Genomic DNA, 25,144 nt, shown 5'->3' with positions numbered 1-25,144 from the left:
TTTCATCGATAACACATCGACATGCAGAAGACATTTTAAACAGATCAATTAGAATATTTACCACAGCCAGCCGCCGCCAGCTCATCGCTGCCATCGGGACAGTCTCTCTCCCCATCACACAACCAGCGCTTGGGGACACATGCGTACGAGCCTGGACAACTGAATAACCCTGGGGCGCAGGTCATTGAGCCTGGACAATATTTTGTTAGTCATGCACCATTAAATGTTTCTCAGGTCTATTGATTTTAAATCACAGCCTACTTGAATATCTAGAGCAATCACTCAGTAATTTGTGAAAGCTTTTTAACAAATCCTCAGCATACATTTGGATTTCATTGTTGCTTATCAAGTTCTGAAAACTATTTATCGTGTTTAATTGCATTTGGCGTTATAAGGAACATAGCAATATCATTAATATCTCACTGACATTTCATTACAATCCAATCAAACATTTGTTTACTACAAATATTTACTAATATACTAAAGCATGATTGCATTTTCATAATTGCCCAATTTATAATAGTTGCATTGTAAACTCAAATAATTTAAAACACAGCCTTTGAAGCACCAAAAAAACAATATTTACAGTTGCACAGAATGGAAGGAGAGGTTACACGCGTACCGCAGAGATCCACGCTCTCATCCACCCCGTCTCCACAGTCGTCTTCGCCATCACAGAGCCACTGCTTCGCTATGCACTTGTTTTTCGAACAAGCAAACTGGTTCCATAGGCAGGAGGAGTCTATCAGCAAAGGAGTTTGAGAGCCACAAATAACAGTGCTTAGAAAAATGACATCCACAATTTAGGACTCATCTCTAGCCGAATGCTTTTAGAGATGGTTTCTTATTTCTAAATTCAGCAGACATGGCTGTAGACCTCTGGATTACACTTATATTACTTGTGCTCTCAACAAATGGTGGCAACAAAACACTCTACAACCCCTCGCCTTAAATACGCCAGTCTTTGTTGGAGTGGTTTTTACATGAAGATGCATTAAAGCAGAATAATTGTCTTTTCTGTATTTTTTGTTGTGCAATCACACTTTTATCCTGTCATTCATCTGAAATATATAGAACTAGCAGACACATCTATCTCTATTCTTTGTGTTGAGCTCTGATACAGTATGTCTACATGCCAGTGCACTTCTAAAAGTTGACAAAATAATATTTCAGCTCATATATGGATTTTAAATGTACATAATTTATGTTGTGGCAAAATGGACAAATAAATTGATGTAATCTATTTAAAAAAAAATCTATTTCAAATTTTTGAAATGTTCTATTCATCAAAGAATTCTGAAAAAAAGTCAATTCTATCACCATTTCCACAATATATTATGAAGCACAGCTATTTTTACCTGCTTTCAGTAAATAGATGTTTCTTGAATACCAGATCAGCATATTAGAATGATTTCTGAAGGATAATGTGAAAACTGGAGTAAAGGCTGCTGAAAATTCAGCTTTGCCATGACAGGAAACATTTTATTATATAATCATATATGAACATAGCAAACAGTCACTTTAAATGGTAATAATATTTTACAGTATTACTGCCTACCCTACACTGTATTTTTGATCATATAAATGCAGCCTTGGTGAGCATAATGGACTACTTTCAACTTTTGAATAGTACTGTACCTCAACAGACATGCCTAAAAAAAAAAAAAAAATATATATATATATATATATATATATATATATATATATTTTTTTTTTTTTTTTATCAAATTCTTTCATGATCAAGAAATCTCTCATATCTGATGGAATATAATTATACGTCAACATAATTCTATACTAAAACATGCCCATGCATGTGCAAGATGCGACAGCAGGAAAGCAGATGACAGAGACAGCAGTTTATATCTAAGCCAATTTTTTCCCCCTTTCAGTTCTATTCTAGACAGACTCTGCCTGCCAAAAGAGTTAGAGTGGTCCACTCTTGGGGTTACAGCATAGAGAATGAAATTAAGGGTCGCAGCAGGAAAGATTGGTCTCAAATTCCCATGATTCTCCTCGACTGTCTGATGCTCTCCTATCTAATCCTATCCTTGTCATCTTAAGGAGAAAAACACCCTTCCAAAAAGAAGTATGTCCACATTAGATGAGGTCCATACTGTAGGTTGTTTAAAAAAAGTAATTAATTCACTAATTCATGCATTTATTCAAAAACAAATAAATAAATGCATACAATAAATAACTAAAACTAATTTATAAATAATATATAAACTGTCCATCTATCTGAATTTCATACAACTGTTTGGTGAACTGAAAATGCTTTGAGGGATCCAGTTATATACATACACGCAAGCCTCCAAGGGCACAGGTACACATGGAGATTGGTTTTTATCACCTGAAAATGCTTCTCTTGACCTCAGTATTAGCAGCTGAATTGGATTCTGCATTCAAAGCTCATCTCAAGAGGTGGGCTGTAATCTCTCGCTCCACATGAGAAATCAAGCCGAGTGAAAGCAATGGGAGGCTAATACCAGTCATGCTTACCACACTGGAACTCATCTGCACCATCTTCACAATCCTTCTGCCCATCACAAAGCCACACGCTGGAGATGCAGTTCCCGCTGGGGCAGGCGAAGTGGCCTTCTGCACATTTCTGCCCATGGGAGACTGCGCCAGTCAGAGAAAAAATGTGTTTGATTATGGAGAGCGTAAATAAGTCCAAGATTTACTTAGTGTAGTGGGAATTTGGTCCAGCGGTTGTTTGGGTCATTATTCCCTCCCTAAAATCGCTCACAGGCAGATGAAATCTTTATGTGATGCAATTCTCTATGGAACTATAAGGATGTAAAAGTGCACTTGCCTCATTAAAAGTACATTTCCATTCAAACAAGTCTTCTCCGATAAATTCCACATTTGCTTTCTATTTGAATCCACTGACACGCTAATGAGTAATAAGCTGAAACCTGCCAAGACTAATTTTTAAGCTACCTTTTCATCAGTGGTTTTGAAGGGACCGCAGTTTTCACGAGTGTTTAAATGTCTGCTCTTCGCAAGTCTGACAATCACCAATAATTATTCATCAGCCTTCTGCACCTTTTGAGGCTCTTCAAGCATGGAGAAAAAGACAGGGGCTTGTCTCTGCTTCATTACCTCTTTCATAAATAGTGTTTCGACAAAATTAATTCGATTTTAATGGAACCTGGCTTCCTCAAGCTGCAAAGCTAACAAATGGAGAGCTATAGTGAGCATTTACCCTGACAGTTCCTCTCGTCGGCGTAATCTCCACAGTCATTGGCTCCATCGCACAGCCAGGAATGGTGAATGCAGAGTGAGGTGCTGTTACAACTGACAAAGACCTTTTCGGCCACTCCCATCCTGTAAAAGTCTGCACAATCTGTGTGATCTGAAAAAAAAAAAAAAGGGGGGGGGGAACTTTGTTATCTAGGTCACAAGAGATGGCAAAACAGATGATGCAAATGATTACAAGCTGTACGATCATTCAAAATGAAAATAATAGTTCACCCAAATATGACTTCTGTGCATATGACTTTCTTAATATTGTCCAAGCTACTCTTTGCAATACAATGAAAGTAAATAGAGCTGAGTCTCAAAAATTACAAAAATGCACCATTAAAATAATAAAGTATCATTAAAATACATTAATAAAGTATCATGAAAATAAACTACACCATTCAGCAAGGGTACATTAAATAGATCAAAAGTGATAGTAAACATATATAATGTTACAAAAGATTTCTATTTCAAATAAATGATGTACTTGTGAACTTTTTTATTCATCAATGAATCCTGAAAAAAGAAATATGCATCACAGTTTCGACAATATTAAGTAGCACACGTTTTCAACGCAACACTTTTGTTTTTGCACCTATTTTTCATGAGCTGAACTCAAAGATCTAAGACTTTTTCTATGCACACAAAAGGCCTATTTCCCTCAAATATTGTTCACATATCTGACTAAATCTGTGTTAGTGAGCACTTCTCCGCCGAGATAATCCAACCACCTCACAGGTGTGGCATATCAAGATGCTGATAAGACAATGATTATTGCACAGGTGTGCCTTAGGCTGGCCACAATAAAAGGCCACTCTAATATGTGCAGTTTTATCACACAGCACAATGCCACAAATGTTGCAAGTTTTGAGGGAGCGTGCAATTTTTTTACAGTTTTACTGTATTGGGAGGGGTCCAGGGGGGTCTGAAAACCAGTCAGTATCTGGTGCCACCACCATTTGCCTCACGCAGTGCAACGCATCTCCTTCGCATAGAGTTGATCAGGCTGTCCACTCCTCTTCAATGGCTGTGCGAAGTTACACGCTGTCGTATACGCCGATCTAGAGCATCCCAAACATGCTTAATGGGTGACATGTCCGGTGAGCATGCTGGCCATGCAAGAACTGGTATGTTTTCAGCTTCCAGGAATTGTGTACAGATCCTTGCAACATGGGGCCATGCATTATCATGCTGCAACATGAGGTGATGGTCGTGGATGAATGGCACAACAATGGGCCTCAGGATCTCGTCACGGTATCTCTGTGCATTCAAAATGCCATCAATTAAATGCACCTGTATTCGTTGTCCATAACATATGCCTGCCCATACCATAACCCCACCGCCACCATGGGCCACTCGATCCACAATGTTGACATCAGCAAATTGCTCACCCACACGACGCCGTACACGTTGTCTGCCATCAGCCCTGTACAGTGAAAACCGGGATTCATCCGTGAAGAGAACACCTCTCCAAAGTGCCAGATGCCATCAAATGTGAGCATTTGCCCACTCAAGTCGGTTAGACGATGAACTGCAGTCAGGTCGAGCCCCCGATGAGGACGACGAGCATGCAGATGAGCTTCCCTGAGATGGTTTCTGACAGTTTGTGCAGAAATTCTTTGGTTATGCAAACTGATTGTCGTAGCAGCTGTCTGGATGGCTGGTCTCAGACGATCTTGGAGGTGAAGATGCTGGATGTGGAGGTCCTGGGCTGGTGTGGTTACACGTGGTCTGCAGTTATGAGGCCGGTTGGATGTACTGCCAAATTCTCTGAAACGTCTTTGGAGACAGCTTATGGTAGAGAAATGAACATTCAATTCACGGGCAATAGCTCTGGTGGACATTCCTGCAGTCAGCATGCCAATTGCACGCTCCCTCAAAACTTGCGACATCTGTGGCATTGTGCTGTGTGATAAAACTGCACATATTAGAGTGGCCTTTTATTGTGGCCAGCCTAAGGCACACCTGTGCAATAATCATGCTGTCTAATCAGCATCTTGATATGCCATACCTGTGAGGTGGATGAATTATCTCGGCAAAGGAGAAGTGCTCACTAACACAGATTTAGACAGATTTGTGAACAATATTTGAGAGAAATAGGCCTTGTGTACATAGAAAAAGTCTTAGATCTTTGAGTTCAACTCATGAAAAATGGGGGCAAAAACAAAAGTGTTGCGTTTATAATTTTGTTCAGCATATAATGATGATTTCTGAAGGACCATGTGGTACTACAAGACTGAAGTAATAGCTTCTGAAAATTTGCCTTTGCATAAATAAATTGTAATTATTATTATTTTTTTTGGACCAAATAAATTTAGACTTAGTAAACATAAAAGGCTTCTTTTTTTTTAAATCATACTGATCCCAAACTTTTGAAGGGCAATATACAAGTCATATGATAGCTTTTTGTGAAAAAAATGACTGAAATTTGTTTTGGTTGAAAATATTGTTCTCCTCCAACGGCCCAAAATGGACTTCAGAAGTCATGCAGTCTACAAAAACATCAATATCAAATGCCATTGGCTCTAATGTCTGATGTCAATGCTGCCATTTGATTTGAAAGTTACACCAGAGAAGTTTTGACTTAATTTAGACTAAAAATTCACTAGACGTGATTACAATAATGACTACAATATCATATGACATCAAAAGACTGGGAATATAGTCCCTCTGTCCCTCAGATTTGCTTTTAAAACAAGTATCCTTATCCTTTTAAGGTCCTTTTTGTCGTTTTGCCCCCTTTCATTATTTGAGAAAGAGTGGACAGGATATGCTTAAAAAATGTACCTTTTTGTTCCATTGAAGAAAGACAGTCATAAAGATTTGGAAGGACATTTTTTTCATCTCTGGGGGAACTGTCCCTTTAATGACAGTTCATTGATTTATCCTCAGTTCTATCTAGGAATGTATTAAATTTGTATTCTATAATAGTCTGATACGTCAAGGCAGCGATTACTACAGTAGGATAACAAGAACGTGTGCTGATTTGCAACATGGGCAGCAGTGCCTTACTGCAGTTCTTTTCATCCGAGGCATCGGCGCAGTCGATGACCTGGTTGCACCAGGAGGATATTGGTATGCAAGTTCCATCTTGACAGGATGACTCAGATGCAGCACACGTGACATCTGGAACAGAGACACTTCATTTACACTGAGAGCAGAGAGACTAAAGCACCTGGACATGCGCTTAAATCAATGAAATATTGTGCGCCGATATTTGTACTGTATGATATGCACCGCAATTGACTGATAACAGGGTCTTCCAGACAGCTCCAAAGAAAATGACTTGTGAAATCTTTCACAGCTTGAAAATTGGGTGCCTTTATTGAAGTCTAACCATGCTCCGATATAAACCTACAAGCGGCACAACATATTTTTTTGCTGCCTATTTTCTTTTATAGACTGCAAAAAAATAAATAACCTCCTTAAGTGAAATTTAGATGGAAAATGTCAAAAGAATAATATTTGCAGACAAGATACCCACTGTTACAAAATGCCTCATCTGAGTTGTCCCCACAGTCGTCCATTCCATCACAGAAGCGATTGTTAGCCACACAACGCCTGTTGTAGCAAGGACGGTGACCCTTTCGGCAGCTCCTGTTGTCTAGTGATACAGAAAGCAACGGCACAGCAAATCTTTCACATCAGGGCAAAAAAAAGCTTCATATCCTCTCTCTTATTTACTCTTTCTGTTGCTCTGGGCTTGTTCCCATTTGCTCCTCTGGTTGAAAGCAGTAAGGAGAAGCAGCTCATTTTATTAGGTTGAAGCCTCAGGGAATGGAACTGCCACCTTAAACCAATTCTGCGTGCTTACTGCTTTCATGATGCAGGAGTGGGGACTACATACGGCAAAGCATTGTGATCGGTTACTTACCACAATATTGCATTTTCTCATCTGACTTGTCTTTGCAGTGGGCAATTCCATCACACGTTAGCTGGTAGTCTATACATTCCCCATTTCCACACTCAAACTCAGTGTGGATGTTGCAAGAGGAAGTTTTAGCTATAAAAGAGAACACAAAACAACGTTAAAAAAATCTAGCAACAAAACTATCTTTATCTACTCTGTAAAAATAATTCTGTAAATTTACGGTAAAAAAACGAAAGCTGTGGTTGCCAGAATTCTACCGTAAAAAATACGGTAACAACATTTTAGGTTAATTTTTATGCAATATTTCAAAGAAAAAACATCAAATTCAAACAAAATTTGAAATGCAACACAGGGAATTCTGGGAACGCCAGTTTACGGTTTTCTAACTTAACTTACCGTTAACCATTTAACAGATTTTACTGTAGCATTTTCACAGTTTTTTACTGTTAAAATCACGGTCATTTTTTACAGTGTAAACTAAATTCATTATGTGGCTAATTATTTATTGTTGTGTGTGTTTTTGTATTGTGTATATGTGAGCCTTTTACCCAAGACAAATTTCTATCACTGGTTGATAGACAAAGTTTTTGAATCTTGAATCACACTACATAAATCAATTTTAATTCATAAATTAAAAACTTTGTTAATCATAGAAAAGATGTATTCGACTGTATTTTTAATTGATTTGTAATTAATTGTGAATAAAATAAAAAAAATCTGCCAAAATTAGAATCAAGTACCATTCATGCCCATTGCAAAAACCGTACAGGACAAATTTAAATCCCAAACTTCTGAGCAACAGCCATAGCGATAACTCATTAAATAAATAAACAAATGCTGGAATAAATGAAGCAAAGTAATTTCACATCTTTCTGAGATGGAGGGACTCATATTCCCTGAGAGTCTGAGGGAAGCATGGTGAAACTTACACACACATCTGTTGTCATCGAGCAGTATCCGCTCTCCTCGGCAGCTGCAGTTGACTGTGCCATCTGGAGTAAGGAGACACAGGTCACCACAGCCACCATTCAGAACCCTGCATGGAGATAGCTCGCCTGAAACAGGGACAAGAGAACATCATGTACCTTCACAACAGTGCTCTGAGTATCTAAAAAAGCCTAAATAACAATATTAAGCAACAAATAAACAAGAACACAGAGAAAAGTAATTCCAAAGTCTTTTAAGTGAGCAATCCACAAAATTGAGCTAAAAACATATTTGCTTTCTTAAAAAGAGCTGACTACACTGACAAATGCATTACATCAGGGGCTTATTCATTGAATACCCTGGAGTTCCTAAAAAGTGTAGTTTCTAAGCAAAACAAAAAAGTTTAAAACGTAAGTGTAATCTCATTTAAAAGGAAGAAGAAAACTATACTGTTCTGCTCTATTTCTAGGTCACTATAATCAAATATGCAAATTTGTGATTGAACATGCACTCTTTAGTACTAATGTTAGTTTGGTATCATTGAGATACTATTATAGTTTTTATTACATTTTTGAATCAGTTTTAATTTGTATATTTTCCTCTTTCTTCTTTGTTTTAGCTTTTAATTTTAATTTTAGTAATTTTGAGTTGTATAATGTTAAAAAATAAAAAAGATAGAACGTCGGGCAGGCCGTGGGGGTGGGGGGTGGGGGATAGGACAAATCAAATACCAAGACATTCTCCAAGTTTGACTAATTATTATGCAGGCAATATATATTTATAATGAAAAACAAAATCAAAATAGAAAAAAATGGTCCATTTAATCAGACTGATCAAAGAACTTTTAAATGAACACCAGACTGTCAGGAAATGTTATGAATCCAGAACATTGTGCCTCTGGGAGCTGCATGAAGCACCCATACCTACGAAGAGCCTCCAACATCTCTAATTCATTGTGCTGTGACTCAGCATGAATATGGAAACGAGTCTCAAAAATCAAAGGTGGTGTGTTAACTTGGCAGTGTCAGATGAAAGAATAGGAAAGAAAGATTTCTGAAAGAAGATCACATGGTTGATTACGACAGCAGTTATCCTCACTTCTGTCTGACGGTGTTGACTGGTAACATTCCTTAGGTAAAAATGGTTAGGGGCAGACAGCTGCAATCATATGGCATGATCAAACAAATGAGAGGAGAAAACCCTTCACAACAGGCTCCCAAACAGAAACCGTCGGGAGTCTCTTAAACCGATTTCCCAATGTCCTACTTTTCATATTTGCAACAGTTCAGAGCATCCTCTGTGACTCGAGGATACTTTTTTAAAATTAATTATGTCTCCAATTTAGTTTGCTTGGTTACTAAATAAGTCCACTCTAATTTATCATTCCTACTATTCCTTGGAAGTCAAAAAGAGCCACCGCCAGCGAAAGCTCAACTGTGAATTCAATGCACGCAACACATATATAAAAGATTCAGAGGTCACTCTCAGAGACCAATCATTTATTTTGGAATACTTACAATTATTAGTGTCTTTGGCAACTGCTATAATTCCCATTGGCTGGTGGGGAATATCAGCCCTGAGTACTTTAGTATCTCCTCCCGTGAACTTGTTGGTCCGTAGCACAGCCCGCCGAGTCCAGTCAGACCAAAAAATGTAGTTTCCGTGGATAGCAAGTCCAAAAAATGTGCCAGGTCCTGACCTTACAATCACCTGACAACAAATACAGAGGGTAAAGTATAAAGCATTCACTTACACATTATATATATTCGATATATGTTATATATTTGGGTGCTGCCATGTATTGTATACAAATCCCATGTTCACCAAGGCTGCATTTATTTTCAATTCTTTCTAATTTAATAGTAAATTTAAAAGAACAGCATTTTTTAAAAATAGAACAAATTGTAACAATCTAAAGGTCTTTATTGTCACTTTAGATCACTTTAATGCATACTTGCTGAATAAGTTTTACTTTATAAATAAACACACACACACACACACACAAATGCACACAAATCATACTGATCCCAAAATAAAACACTGAAAACTTAAAATCAAAATGAATTTAGGCATCACATTATTATAATGTACAGTATGAAAAATGTGTTAAATATTTAGTTTGATTTGTCCTAAAGATAATCGTAAAGGTAATCAAAATGTAAAACCAGGAGAAATGTACATGCATTATTACATATCAAATATTGACCGATAAAATAAATTAAAATACATTTCGGTAACACTTTAGTATAGGGACAGATTTTCATTATTAACTAGTTGCGTATTGCCATGCTTATTAAATAACTTATTGGCTGTTGATTAGTACTGTACTTATAAATCACATATTCTTCATGACCATACTCTACATACCTAATCCGACCCAATACCTAATCTTTAAAACAAGTTTACTAACTTTTAATAAGCAGCAAATTAGGAGTTTAATGAGGCAAAAATCCTAGTTAATGGCTTGTTGATAGCAAGAATTGGACCTTAAAATAAAGTGTGACCAAAATTTCTAATATGGTATGGTACTCATATATTGTGCATCCTAAAATTTCAGCCATCCAGCTGTCAGAATATTCACCCCTATTATCAATCATTGCAAAACATGCTAAAAACATTTTTTGGCCAGCAGAAAGAGAAATTAATAGAATAGAGAAATGCATCTTACACAAGAATCAAACCAATGGCTTACAATTAAAAGCAAGGGACAAAAACACAACTCTGACGACCACTGGAAAGTCTCTTTGAGGGTACTAAAACTAATGTGTAGGTAGAGGACACGTGCTTTAAATAATCCCCCAGAAGCCAGTTTAGCCCAGATCTTGTGAGTGTTAATGCAGGTGTCATGGTGACGGACACAGATATACATCACACGACTCCTCCTGGGAGTTTCCAGGCTGTGGGGCAGGAGGATGTCCCACAGCTCCGGAGACCCAACCATTAACAGGAACACGCTTGTAGCCGTGATCACATTAGCCCTGCCACCATGGTGGGAAAAATAGGACAGGTGTTGATTAAGAGAGCCTAGCTTGAGCAAACAACAACTGGAGATACGAGGGGGGGGGCATGCCAGATGGTTTTTGATGGAGCATATTGATTCAGAATTAAATTTAGGGGTGCAAGCGTTCTGCTCCAGCACTAATTATCTCTGTTTATCTGATCAAATAGATGTCAAATAGAGTTTTTGGTTAACAACTATAGGCACATGCATTTGCTTGCAGTTCTGATGGCTGTTATCAAAAATTTACATCTATAATAACAGTCCTCTTTGTGTGGATGTGATATAAATGATGGCACCTCACAGTATGACAGATTGTGTTTCATCAGAGAAAGTCTAACCATGCGTACCGTTAAGCTTCCACTCAATTTCATCACACAAACCCCTCCGCTAAAACCAGTTGGGAGATTCCAACTGCAAGGCAGTTTGCCAAAAGCCATGTTGATTTAGTTTTGCTTAATTCTTCACAGTTTAATTGGCTAGTTGATAGGACGGCCCGGCAGGGGTCTCAAAATAGGCTTTCATTACCACTAGTGCGCTTAGTTTGGGAGGTTGAGGAACTGTAATTAACTCTTTGCCATGTTTCTTCAAAGTGGATAATTCATTACGATTAAGCTGATCTTGTGAAGGGTCAATGGACCCAGCATCAGTGGACACTAATAACTTCAGAGGGTCACCCGTCCTATGGGTGGTCATCAAGTCATTATCGTCGAGATGTAGAGACCCGCTGCAAAACCCAATTGAGGTTTATGTTTTAGAAAATGAGCAGGAATCACTTCAACTGGTGGTTGTTATTTCTACTAATTAAAAGCACTCCATTACATAATAAGAAACCAATAGAGAAAAAAAATGCAGAATGAACTGGAATAGGAAATGAACTAGGGTTAATTTAACATCATTCATTATTCAAAAAGCAATAATCTGATTAATTAATCATCAATAAGGTTCTTTGTTTATTAGCTGCATTAGATAACATTAGACATGCATCATTGACTAACAATGGAACTATTTTTTTAACAGTATTAATTTTTGTAAATGTAAAATTATAAAACTTTATTTATTATTTTAAAAATATAAAAATATCACATCAACCTAGATTAATAAATGCTGTAGAAGAGTTTTTATTGGAAAAAATGTTTTCTGAAACATCACGAAAGAGAAAAAGAGTGATACTCACATGTCTGTGGGAGCCGTCATATTCACAGCGTTCAATTTTGCCCAGGCTGCCATCAGAGAAATACAGCTTTTCCGCTTTATGGTCAATTGTGAGTCCGTTAGGAGTGAATACATCTGTGCTAATGATGACTTTCATGTTATTCCCTGCAAGAGTGGAGCGCATGATACTGGGGCGCTGCTCGTTCCAATTGGTCCAAAACATGAGGCTACAAAATACACGGGACAAAAAAATGAGAGGAATAGACGCGATTTTACAGACAACACTAGCGAGACAAAATGATTCAATACTGTCGCCTGCTGGTATTTTTAAAACCGGCTCTATGGCGCAAGGGAAATATCACTGACTTCACAAATAATAGTGGACAGAAAGGCCTCAGGGCCTATTTGACATCCCTCTCACAAATTCCTTTCACAGTCTAATTCCACGGACTAATTGAAAATTAGTGATACATGCTGACATTCTATGCCAATGAATCATTTCAGGTTAGATTCTAATTAACAGCAGTCTGTAGTCCATTTGAAAAAGTGCCAGATTACCAAGTAAGCATATTCTCTCCAAGGTTGAGGGTTTAATGTAGTCGGTGAACTCAGGGTCGGCACATCTTTCTGAATATCAATGCTGTTCATCAGTCTCAAACGGTTCTTTTGGAGAGGATATTTAAGTGCATATACCATCCACGATGTCTGGAGAGTTGCTACTCTGCTGGGTCAGGAATCCCAGATATTCCATCCACAACAAATTTCACATGGTGCCCTGCTCATCTGAAGAGGTCAAACTAATTAAGATGTATTCCTTCTTGACTGATTGACATTCCATATATGTCAGTGTTCCTGTGTGTGACGAATCAATTTGCTCTCGATTTTAAAAGTCAATATGCTTCCTCCTGACATAAAAATCAATTTTGTTTCACATTACGTGTCCACAAAGGTTTCTCTATCAAGTGAATGTGTCCATTTTGTTTAGTCTGTAGCGAATTAAATCTTTCCCTCTGATGGAGCGGAAAAATGGCACCTTTTATAGGCGTCACACCAAACACCATTGGTTCTTGCATGTCACATGACCGATGACTGGGCTTTTTGAATGTTCTGAAGTGCAAATAAGCATTTCAATGCACATGACAACAAACTCTCATGTGAAATGATATATGTTTTGTCCTGTATAAAAGTACTGTCCTTGAACAATGCTAAAAAGCACACTCAATGTCATTTTTGTGATTTGACAGTCTTTGAAGACCGACAATATCAGATACCTAAGAAAAAAAAGATCTTACTTTTGACATTCATCCAGGGACAAGACGTGGGGATGGTCATCCTCAGACATGGCGACAACGGCTTGCCTGGTGAAAGCTCCTTGTCGGCTCTGGTCTACTGTGTATCTGCTGATGCTTGACGTGGTGGAGCTAGTCCAGTAAATCGTGTCCCAGGCACGGTGATAAGCCAAGCCCTCAACCGAACCCACATCTACAGAAAACAACAAAATAGCTTGACCGTGATTCATTCCCACTGGCTAAGACATACTGATTCCAGTCACATGGAAGCGTGATTTAATAGCATGTTTTCGTTGACATTACAATTTGTAAATGAACACACCACTGTGTGTTAATGCTTTCAACTGTTGAATTTATAGCTTATTTTATTTTTTTACCAATATTTAGGAAATGCATTTTGAAGAATTCCACGTTAGCACCCAAAAACTGCACAGAAAATGTGAAACTGAGGAAAGACCATTTATCTCTGTGGTATTACCATATTAGAATGTTACAGATGATTTTGATTTCAAATAAATGCTGCCATTTTGAACTTTCTATTAAATCACAAAATCCTGAAAAATCATGTATTTCCAGATAAATATTAAGTGGCACAACTATTTTGAACTGTGATAATAAGAGGAAATGTTTCATGACAACCAAAGCAGCATATTAGAATAATTTCTAAAGGATCATGTGACACTGAAGACTGGAGTAATGGCTGCTGAAAATTCAGCTTTGCCATCACAGGAATAAATTATAAAATATTGTTTTAAAACATAATAATATTTCATATATAATATTTTTTTTTAACTCTAAATACAGCCTTGGTACACTTTTTTCACATGCATTCTTTTTGATATTGAAATCACACAGTGAACGTGTTCATTCAGAAAACTAAATAATCAATCAAAGCGACATCTCACTAAGCATTATAAAATGGTTAGGCTTTGTCTGCTGTCATGTCTAAAAATTCATCAGTGAAATAGCAATTGTTTAAACACAGAGGCTGTAGCCAAAAATGCTACTCTTTGAAAAATCTTAAAGAATACTTTATGAACGGTCTGCAGAAATCCATCACTAATTAATCATTCACAATAAAGAGCGCCTGACAGCTTGCCTTTGCAGAAACTGTTGGAGAGGCCAGGGAGTAATTAACAGGGGATGTATGACTTAATTAGGGAAATACGGAATAGGGTGTTTGCAAATGTGCATGTAGTCAAGGTGGCTGGGATTGGCTTTCATCTCTGGGAAAGTGAGTGAACTCGAGTGTGGAGACGCCATCAAAAGAGCCAGCTCATTTCAACCTGTAGTCAACATCACACTCTCACTCTCTCCGGCTGGTGTACGTATGCTCAAATAGATATAGGTGGAGGATATCTATGTGAGCGTGGCAGTGTGGCAGGGAGATGAGAAGTACACGCAAATGGTCAAATGCACTTCTCCTTCAAAAATGTCTCAAGTGAACATTAACAGGCTGTATACTGATCAAAATATCTAATCTGTGCTTTAGGCTGAAATTTTAATTATAGACGTACTTCCCAGTCAAATTAGTTTTAATGTATCATGTATTTTATGTTAATAAAGTAAATACTCATAAATGTGCATGCCGTTGTTTTAATTTAATTAGTTCATTTGATATTAATAATGTATATAATATTTGATCCCACTTTATATTAGGTGGCCTTAACTACTATGTACTTACATTTAAATTAATAATTTGGTACAATGCACTTATTGTGTGCATACATGTTCTTACATTGTACTTATATTTTTAAAAATGCCTATATGTAGTTACATCTGTAATTAATTTCTGTAATTACATTTATAATTACACTTTTAACCCATCCCTTACACCTTAACCCACCCTTAAACCTACCCATACCACCAAACGTGTCCCTAACCTTACCCGTATCCCACCTCAATAGCAGCAATAGTGTGTTGCAATACAATATGAGCACAATAAGTACATTGTACTTATTTTTTTATTTAAGTACATAGTAGTTAAGGCCACCTAATATAAAGTGTGACCTAATATTTAACTTAATTTAAAAAGGTAATGTATTCAACAGCATATTAGTTGCAGACATAATATTGAAATACCTACCAAGAATCTTGATATTTTCACAAACACTAACACTGTAAAAAAATTATTGATTTTAATGATAAAAGACTGTAAAAGTGCTATGGCAAAAACCTGTTAACTTACTGTATACAGTGAATAACTGTAATAGAGCTAACCTTACCTTATATTTAGAGTAATTTTACATTAAAATACTATAAATTGACATTCCCAGAAGTCTCTGTGTGACAGCTCACGTTTGAGTTATTTTCAATTAAGTAACTATGTATGCTTCAGTTATGGAATTTTCAGTTCTGGCAACCACAGCTACCGTTTTTTCCCCCATCTGTGTGTGTGTGTGTGTGTGTAATTTTCGTTTTTTTTCAGTATACATTTGTGAGAAAAAAAAAAAAACAAACAAAAAAACTGTGATTCTAATTGATGTAAATGATGTTTTGTTACATATGTTAAACAAAGGCAAGGATGAATCGGAACGAAACCATTTTCATGATGACAAAGAGAAGCCTTTAAAAAAAGCTAATTAAGTAAAAGTGAAATCTGAAAAAGGTCTAATACCTAAGGAGCAATGGGGTTAGTTAAAAGAGAATTCAGAGAAGTAGATAGAAGCACTAATCATGCAGCACAGAAGCTTTCTAAGTATATCTGTATTCCATTAACCTGAGCAAAGTGACATGAGCTGGCTTACTAAGTACCAAAAAGGCATTAAGGGATTTTTTTTCCCTGTTTACCTAAGACACAGAAATTGTATTTCGATTTAAAGGATATTCCATCCAAAAACAAAACTTAAGTTGTTTACTCACTCTTGTTTTTTTTTCTATAGCTGTATGATTTACGTTCTGAGGACTGAAGTTTTAAGCTTCAAAGAAGAATCATACCATGAAACAAAATTATTAAATATTTTTTTTTGTACCTTTATTATGATAGGACAGACCAGAGCTGGCAGGAAGTGAAGTGGGAGAGAGAGTGGGGTGGGACTGTGAAAGGTTCTCAACTCGAGAGTCGGCATTCGAACTCGGGACGCCTGTAGCGCAACAGCTCTGTATGTGGCACTGACAAATTATGACAGAATTTAAATTTTTGAGCAAACTCTTTGTTTTAAGAACATCCCCCGAAGTTATCAATTTCATTTAAGCTGCTATCAATTTCATTTAAGAAATTCTGGTTTACACGTACGTTATTGCAACGCCTTATTATTTGCCATTTGAAGCTAATTATGTTGGTATAAGTTCTGAATCTCAAATTACGTTGTGAACGAAATATTAGGATCTGAAAGAAAGTCCATCTGTAAATATGCACTACAGCTTATGCAGCTATAATACATGAGTTGTTTGATATTAAGAACTGTCGTGATTGTCTCATTACATTGTAAATGGATAATACACAGTCATTAGGCGTATCAGGTTTTCATTGTGGGCCACCATCAGACGTGAATATCGATTGCGGCTGAAATGTCTGCCGTATATAGCGAACATGAGGAAATCAATAACCATATTCTGAACTTTCCAACAACAGTGACAGGCAGGATCTTGAAAAATATCACCCTGCTTCCACTCATATTTCTGTTACAGTTTGAGGACGGTGGAAATGAGACAAGCGATTTTAATCCATCAAGGGTGGGGACACAGAAAAAGATGCAGTGTTTTAAACATCTTTTCTGACAGTTAAATTGGTCCCATTTAGTTTCAGAAAAATGGAGGTAGCTATTATACCACTTTTACTAGATGTTGGATGCATCGAGGCCTTGCTGTACATCACAGGCAGTGCCACTTACAGTTTCAAATGGCTGCTAAGAGTCTGGAATGGTTCTAGCGGCAGAACATTAAACAACATGTGGGTCACTGCAATGAGTCTGCATCAGGACGATGACAGGACCAAAAACAAATGCCCACTTTTGTGGAAGAAGCATCTTTGGACATCTTTTATGCCAAACAAAAGCCTAGCAATTAGCAGGATTTTTCAAACGCCCCTTGAAAACCATGAAAGCACTTACAATAAAACCAACTGGACTTACTTTCAACTATGACTTGTCTTCCAGACCAATCATCATTGATCATCTGAATATTCCCAAAATGGATGTCACTGAAGAATATGCGGTTGTGGTGTGAGGTCTGTTGCCGATAATCGAATGCCAGAGCGATGACGTTCTTGAAGTAGTCTGGATTCTCAAAAGGTTGGAGAGGGGAGTTAAGATCGCTCTCATCAGACAGGTGGATGCTTTTCAAGATGGTCCTTTCAGAGTACAGAAGATAGCCCTCATATCTTTGGCAAGCAAAGCCATCTTCGGCTAAGTACCCATGAGCACAGGAACAAGTCCTTCTTCCGCTGCCCAGGTGAAAACACAGCTGCTGACAACCTCCATTGCTCCTCGCACACGGGTTGGTCCCTGCATACAAAGCATAGAAAAATATCACTGGATGCACACTGAGCTATTCAGAATGATTGGGCTTTGTTCAAAGAAAAAATATGTGGCATAATAAAAATAAACTCATTAAGTTGAAACCTCAACCTTTCTCCCGGCCTTTGTTAAACACTTTCACGTCTTTCAGGTTGACGCCAAGACCACTTCTTATCGTGACGGCCTCGGTGGCATCACTCTTGAATCCACGCCGGATCGATCCATTGGCATGGGCTCTGCCACGGACGGCAAAGAAAAAGAGTCTGACATCAGCATTATGGTGGTGGTTATCTAATTAAAAGCAGCGGGACTCGTTAAAACACACAGGAATGCTGCTTTAACTCTAAAGCCGAGAAAACGTCACCTTGGCGGTGCCTTACGGTACACCCTATTTACATATGGCCAACGGAGTCTGCCTGGGAGATGACAGAAACATACGGCAGGTCTCATAATAACCTTGCTCGGAAGGGGTTAATCCATTGAGACTGAAGCAGCTGGCTCCGTGGGCCACTTTGGAGAGTGTAGCACTTAGTAAAATAATAAATTACCTGTCAGACCAGTAGATGTAAGCCCCGAACACAGTCACGGAGAACAGGTCCACATTGGCGGCTGACAGTACAATCTCTCGGCCCTCCCCGGTTTCAAGGTTGATCCTTTCTATCTTGTCGGTCCGGGCGTCGCACCAGTATAATCTATTTTCCTAGAAAGCAATTTTAAAATGCACATCAGTGCCTCTCCCTTTGAACAGCCCCATTTTATCAGCATCAGAAGAAAAGAGAGCGAGTGGAGTATCAGGAAGTGGAACCAATTCGGCCTACCTCATAGTCGATGGTGATTCCATTCGGCCAGGCGATGCCAGAACTGACCAGGGTCACTTGGTCTGAACCGTCCAGTCGTGCACGACCTATGCAAGGATTCTTCCCCCACTCGGTCCAGAACAAATAACTGTTAATTAGAAAAATCAGATGCAGAATACTACTTTAACCATGCCAAATTCTACATTTCATAGTGACTTTAAAGGAATAAAGGACCTCAGCCGAAAAAAGGAGAATTCTGTCATCATTTATTCACTCTATGCAGAAAACAAAAATATGAAGACTCCAAGCTTCAAAAAGGATGCAAAAGTAGCATAAAGTGGTTCATACGACTCATCATCATCAAATATATTTTGACATCAGCCCTAGAGCACATTGGCACGTTCATTAGAGAAGTATGAATCATTGTTTTAAACTGAATCTTTTCAATGAATTATTTGATTTGATTTTTAAAACTTCATAAATCTGGATTACCACCATGCAAAATTCTATATTCTGTCACTGTTTATTCACTCAACTGTCATTCCAAACCGATAAGACTTTAGAATTGAAGACATCAGGGTTAAAAAGGATGCAAAAGCTTCACAAAAAGTGATCAAAATGACACAATATCTCAAGTCTTCACAAGTAATTTTTTTTAGAAACAGTTTATCACTGAATATATCTTGACATTGGCCCTGGAGCACCTTGGCATGTTCATTAGAGAAGATGAATCATTGAATGAATCATGAATACAATATGATAAAATAGAATCTTTCAATTAATCATTTGATTTGATGCTTAAAACTTAAAAAATCTGACTGATATGGTTCTCAGTGATCAGGCTGTAGATATTAACAATGAGTCACTTGTATGATACTTTTTGCATCCTTTTTTAAGGATGAAAGCTTTACTCATTCACTACAAAACTGCAAGGAAAATAGTAAATAGGACAGAATTTCTACGTTTGTGCTCCACAGAATAAATTGAAGGGCTTTGGAACAAAATGATGGAGAGTAAAAGATGTCAGAGTTTTCATTTTTGGGTGAACCATTCCTTTAAAGTGTATAACTGTTGTTACACCACCAAGGAAACATCATTCAAAGTTTGACTCAACTGGAAAAGGAAAAGACAACTTTCACAGCCTAAGGCTTGAATAGGAGGCTGTTTTTTGGATGTCTGGGATTTAGAGGTTCCCACTCCTGATGATGTCTGCTGTCAGCAGATAGATGGTAGATGGGTTAAAGTGTCTAAAACTTGTCTTTTCACTGTGTGATGCTGATTGCAGGTTGTAAACATCAAATTCAAGGCAAACATAGACAAAACCAGCAAGATCAGAAACCGTAAAGTTTGACCCTAATTACTGAAACCATAATGGATTACAAAATGAGCCTGTGCCTAAATGGAGATGCATATCTGCTGGTTTTAAATTCTTAATTTTGTTCATTAGTGGAGGCCAAGACATTTTAAAGCCAATTCTGTCAGCGAAACGGTCTAAGTCAGATCACCAAATTTATTTGACATTCAAAGCTTTGAAATGCATTTTCATTTCTCTTCCAAGAGCTCATTGTATTATCCGGTCTAATGCACTTGCATAGTTCCCCAAAATTCACTCAGTAATTTCTAAAATGATTCTAAATTATTATTTTAAATTACTGAACTGCAGACATGGCTGAAACTGATCCGTACCCTCTCTGTGGATGCACTGCAATGGCTCTTGGCTGGTCCAGCCCTTCTGATATTACAACTGACCGGTAGAGACCATTCAGACGAGCAATTTCAATGAGGTTGAGGCCATGGTCTGTCCAGTAAAGGTTACCTGGTAAAATAAATAATTAAATAAATAAATAATAGATAATCCTTTTAAATTGTATTATACTATATTATGCTTATTGACCAAATATATGCAGCCTTGGTGAGCAACAGAAAAATAAAATAAAATAAAAAATGAAACAAAATAAAATAAACTGGCCCCAAACATTTTAATAGCAGTATATCTAAAGGCTAGAAATGCAATGATTTTATTTGGATTATTTGTGACAGTGGTTAAAAACTGGCAGCATTCCAAATATTACCAGCAATCCAATCGACTGCGATGCCCTCCACTCTGTTGATGCCAGTGGTGATAATGTCTTCCCTCCATGTCTGATCTCTCTTGGCTCTTGAGATCCGGTTTAATCCCATGTCTGTCCAGTAAATTGTATCATTGCCTGTATGAAGGAGGACATATGTCATGAAGAACAAAGCTTGCAACATAAATAGTGTATGAGAAAGCATCTCAGACCCTTTACATCAAGAAAACAAGAGCAGAAAGAAATGAAGCAGAAATATTCTGGAAGCTTTGTATTCTGTTTATAAGAGACCACATGTTTTTTTTTTGGTAGAAACAATAACTGCAGAAACCATCAAGCATTTGGTAGGGAATATCATTCAAAATGCTAAAGTGAAATACAAAACAAATTGTGTAGCAAACAAATCAAACATGATTAGCAATGACTAAAACATTGTTTTGACAGAAGCACACTCTAAATGTAATTGGTATTTTTGCCCTAAAAACTGAATGTGACAAGAGCAGTTATTTATTTGCATCCTCGTGTTATTACTAAATTCACACTCGGCTAACGGATCTCTTACATGTGACAGCAGCCAGCTGGAAGGCCCTCATCTGTTTCATGCTCCAACAAGCTGCCTCTTAATAACATGCAAATGGTATGCATGTGTAATCAGCTGTCGTAGACTGAGTTGGACTGAGGTTTTCTTCACCTGACATGAGCGGATTCTGGTGGTAGGCGAGAAACTCTCTGACCATCTGCCTCTATTTCCCTGCTGCTGAGGTCAGCAATTCTGCCATGTTTCCCAACCCACACAGCATGTGAAAAAAATGACCTGTCCAGCTAATGTTTTAAAGTTGCTAAATTAATATTATTTTATTCGTTTGAATGCATAAACCTCCATTCAGTTTTAAGCAGATACAAAGGATGAAGTAGGCTATATTACAAGGTAGTTTTTTTCTTGTTAAATTCATTTTTTATTGACAACATACATGCTAGTATATCATAATAATAATAATAATAAGTTATTAATAACAAACAAGGTGCACAATATTATAATATTTAATTATATTTTAAAATATAAATATACTATTTTTTTATTGAATGATAGCCCTTATTTGTATGGACCAATCATCATTATCATCATCATCATCATTATCATCAGTCCCCTCAATGTCAAAAATTTCAGGTTTTACTATCCTCATGGAGACATTTGGTCCCCACAATGTAGCATAAACAAGTATACACACTCACACACACACACACACACACACACACACACACCCCAATCTGTATAGTGTACTTTACTTCAGTTCTAAACTGAATGCAAGGCTATATGCACTATTTTCAGCACAGTGTTTGTTTGTTTATGGGAGTAGGAGTAGAAAAGGTCAGGCCACATTTAAATGACTACAGCAGGTAGTCTGTACTACTGCATGCATATGTGTTTGCATGTTTATGGAAATGTCTCATATTATTGACTGTTAGAATGCTAATTTGGTACCATCACATGTGGACTGCCACCTTGACGCTCACTTCATTTATGCCACTTGTCACCACAAAATGTTCCCCTGAAACAGGCTCAATAATCTTGCATAGGACCGCTGTCAAATTAACCTCGTTCACAGAATGAATAATGCATAGTATGACAACAACCCCTCAACGCCATCAGCGTGGTGATGTCGGCTCTACTTCCATTCGCTAGATTATCTACTCTACTGCTTTCTGTCTTTTATAGTTGTAGCTATAAGAGATATAAGGAGAACATTTATCTCTTTGCACCTACTTGTTTAACCCATCTGAGCTGTTTATCTCTTCTACATGTGATATACAGTGTTGCTAAGTCCCTTCTGATCTGGTAAGAGACTGGGTAGCTAATATGAGACTGTACATCTGACAACAAACAACAACAAAAAAGCAATGCACAGAAAGCAATACATGCCTTATCTTTGTTGTACACATAGAGATGATTCAGAGAGCGCTTCTATACACTTGTGAACAGAGTGGAAGCAGAACTGAGTCATGGGAAAAGCCGCGTTTGTACCTGCATGAAAGTCCACGCCAACGGCAAACAAGGTGCCACTGATGGGCATCAGGGTCTCGCCGTGGTCACCGGGATCCAGAGCGATTCCACGTATCCCCTCATGAAAAGAGTACATCAGAAAAGAACTCAGGCCTGTGATAGACAACAGCAAGCGAGAGATGTTAGCTGGAGGTCAAACAAACGTCACACAGTTTTATTTGGGCACCTTCCACATAACAAAACAAGCAGCTAAAACAAAGACAACATTGATTTCCTGATAGAAGTGAAGAAAAAAACGTGATATCCACAAAACATAAGGACAGGGGCCAAGACAGCAGCCTACCTTCACAGGAGAGACGGTCATTGCGCAGGTTGTAGCCAATGGTGCAGGCACATGTGCGTGTGTTTTCAGATGTGGGCAGACAGAGCTGCGAGCAACCGCCGTTATTCAACTGACAGGCATTCCTACCTGAGAGAGACCACGATAAGAAGAGAAAGCATGTTGATGAACGAAAAATCTGTCTACTTGTGCAGAAAACTGCTGACTGTAGCTTTTGGGATTCACTTATACATTGTTACAAGATAATAATAATTCCAAACAGTTCTGAAAACATACATCTGCGATAAGTAAAATATGTAATTTCTGATTTATTAGTGCAACCAAATTAAATAGCAAAAATAATGAATAAAGTTTTAATATATTTCCTGATCCCCTCTTGTATCCCATTGTTTACTGTTTATACAGTGTACAGTGACCCATTTATACAGTATGAGAAAATATGACAGCCTCTAAAATTAAACTAAATATTGTAGTCTTTATACCAAAGCCAAAGCAAATTATTAAAATATCTGTAAAATAATGAAGTTGACTCTGCAGCTTATTTTAAACTCAATTATAATGTGTACACTTTTTTTTAAGACTCTCATGACTCTCACCCAGGCTGTGTTCATTTGATCAAAAATACAGTAAATATAGTAATATTGTGAAATATTATTATAATGTAAAATAATGCTAAAATATTTTTAAAATATATTTTAATACATTATAAAATGTAACTTACTCTTGTGATACCAACGCTGAATTTCGATCATATATAACTACTCTAATTTCATTACAAATCAGTTTTACAGAGAATATTGTCATGCAAACTCCAATTTCTACTGATAAAAACTAGTACTGTCAATAGAGGGGGAAAAAATTGTTCAATATCATTAAAAAGCAGAATGAAATCATAATAATTTTGAATTTGATGTTAACATTAGTGCTGTCAAACGATTATAATCGTGATTAATCGCATCCAAAATAAAGGTTTTTGTTTACATAATATACTGTGTATATTTATTATGTATATATAAATACACAAACATACAGTATATATTTTGAAAATATGTACATGTATTTAAGTTTATATTTATATTCATATAATTTATATTATATATAAATATTTTTAATATATAAACAACATATTTTTCTTAAATATATACATACGTGTGTGTGTGTGTGTGTGTGTGTATTGATATATACATAACACATATATACAAACTACACATACATATACTGTATTACGTAAATAAAAATCTTTATTTTGGATGCTGTTTGGATTAATCATGATTAATCGTTTGACAGGACTAGCTATCATTAAATTATAATCTTAAATAAATTAAAAAATAACTAAATCAAAACTCAGAAAACAAAACTGCAACGGAATTGATTAAGCTGAACAGCAGTTTTAATTTAAGTAATATATACCCATATCTTTTTGGTACATATATGTTCCTCTATATCAATTCATGTACTGCCTCTTGTGTTTTTGCACTTATTAGCCATTTTGGATCATTTCATTATGTTTTTAGGTATCAATAAAAGTATTGTGAGTTCTGTTTAACTTATTTCCTTATGTTTAAATCCATTCCACAAATTTCTGCAGCTTTTCCCCCAAAATTAGCAGATACAATTCTAAAAAAGTTTGCAGATTCTATGTGAGCCTGCTTATGAGCCATACAAGCAAAGCTGAAGCAGAAGACTAATTTGAGACAGTTTCTGAGTTGTGTCATTTACACTTTTATATGAAAGCAATTCATTAACAGGTTCGGCCACAATGGAATGGTCGTAAAATCGGAATATCTCTCCTCATTTGATGAAAGGCTTTAGTGTTGCTGTCAAGTCAAGATGACTTGACATTCTTCCTGGAAGTCTTACTCTTGTCTTAATTGTATAACTGAAAGTGAAGGGGAGGGAAACTGCACCACTGTGTATTAGCGCAAGCTCTCAGGGAAAACTCAGCTTGCACATCTACGACAGTAATAAGACAGCTCCGCATTATGAATAGAGA

General features: G+C 37.1%; 1 protein-coding gene across 1 annotated transcript in view; it reads right to left on the bottom strand.

Moving 5' to 3' along the window:
- The window catches only part of lrp1bb (low density lipoprotein receptor-related protein 1Bb), a gene marked incomplete at its 5' end in the record, with an annotated part of 288,040 nt that overhangs the window by 58,542 nt on the left and 204,354 nt on the right, over nucleotides 1-25,144 (bottom strand). The window contains 19 exons of the mRNA XM_079427014.1: nucleotides 62-190; nucleotides 623-742; nucleotides 2,500-2,622; nucleotides 3,209-3,358; nucleotides 6,259-6,372; nucleotides 6,731-6,850; nucleotides 7,121-7,249; nucleotides 8,047-8,172; nucleotides 9,562-9,754; nucleotides 12,220-12,424; nucleotides 13,490-13,679; nucleotides 17,560-17,931; nucleotides 18,055-18,179; nucleotides 18,492-18,643; nucleotides 18,762-18,888; nucleotides 20,427-20,556; nucleotides 20,813-20,947; nucleotides 22,833-22,964; nucleotides 23,155-23,280. Coding sequence (XP_079283140.1) covers nucleotides 62-190; nucleotides 623-742; nucleotides 2,500-2,622; nucleotides 3,209-3,358; nucleotides 6,259-6,372; nucleotides 6,731-6,850; nucleotides 7,121-7,249; nucleotides 8,047-8,172; nucleotides 9,562-9,754; nucleotides 12,220-12,424; nucleotides 13,490-13,679; nucleotides 17,560-17,931; nucleotides 18,055-18,179; nucleotides 18,492-18,643; nucleotides 18,762-18,888; nucleotides 20,427-20,556; nucleotides 20,813-20,947; nucleotides 22,833-22,964; nucleotides 23,155-23,280 — 2,898 coding nt within the window. The remainder of the gene's footprint in view (nucleotides 1-61; nucleotides 191-622; nucleotides 743-2,499; nucleotides 2,623-3,208; nucleotides 3,359-6,258; nucleotides 6,373-6,730; nucleotides 6,851-7,120; nucleotides 7,250-8,046; nucleotides 8,173-9,561; nucleotides 9,755-12,219; nucleotides 12,425-13,489; nucleotides 13,680-17,559; nucleotides 17,932-18,054; nucleotides 18,180-18,491; nucleotides 18,644-18,761; nucleotides 18,889-20,426; nucleotides 20,557-20,812; nucleotides 20,948-22,832; nucleotides 22,965-23,154; nucleotides 23,281-25,144) is intronic.

This window comes from Barbus barbus (genome assembly GCF_936440315.1).
Source record: "Barbus barbus genome assembly, chromosome: 10".
In the NCBI taxonomy this organism is placed as follows: Eukaryota; Metazoa; Chordata; class Actinopteri; order Cypriniformes; family Cyprinidae; genus Barbus; species Barbus barbus.
The sequence above is the reverse complement of the archived record's forward strand: the minus strand, read 5'-3'. Positions and strand labels throughout refer to the sequence as shown.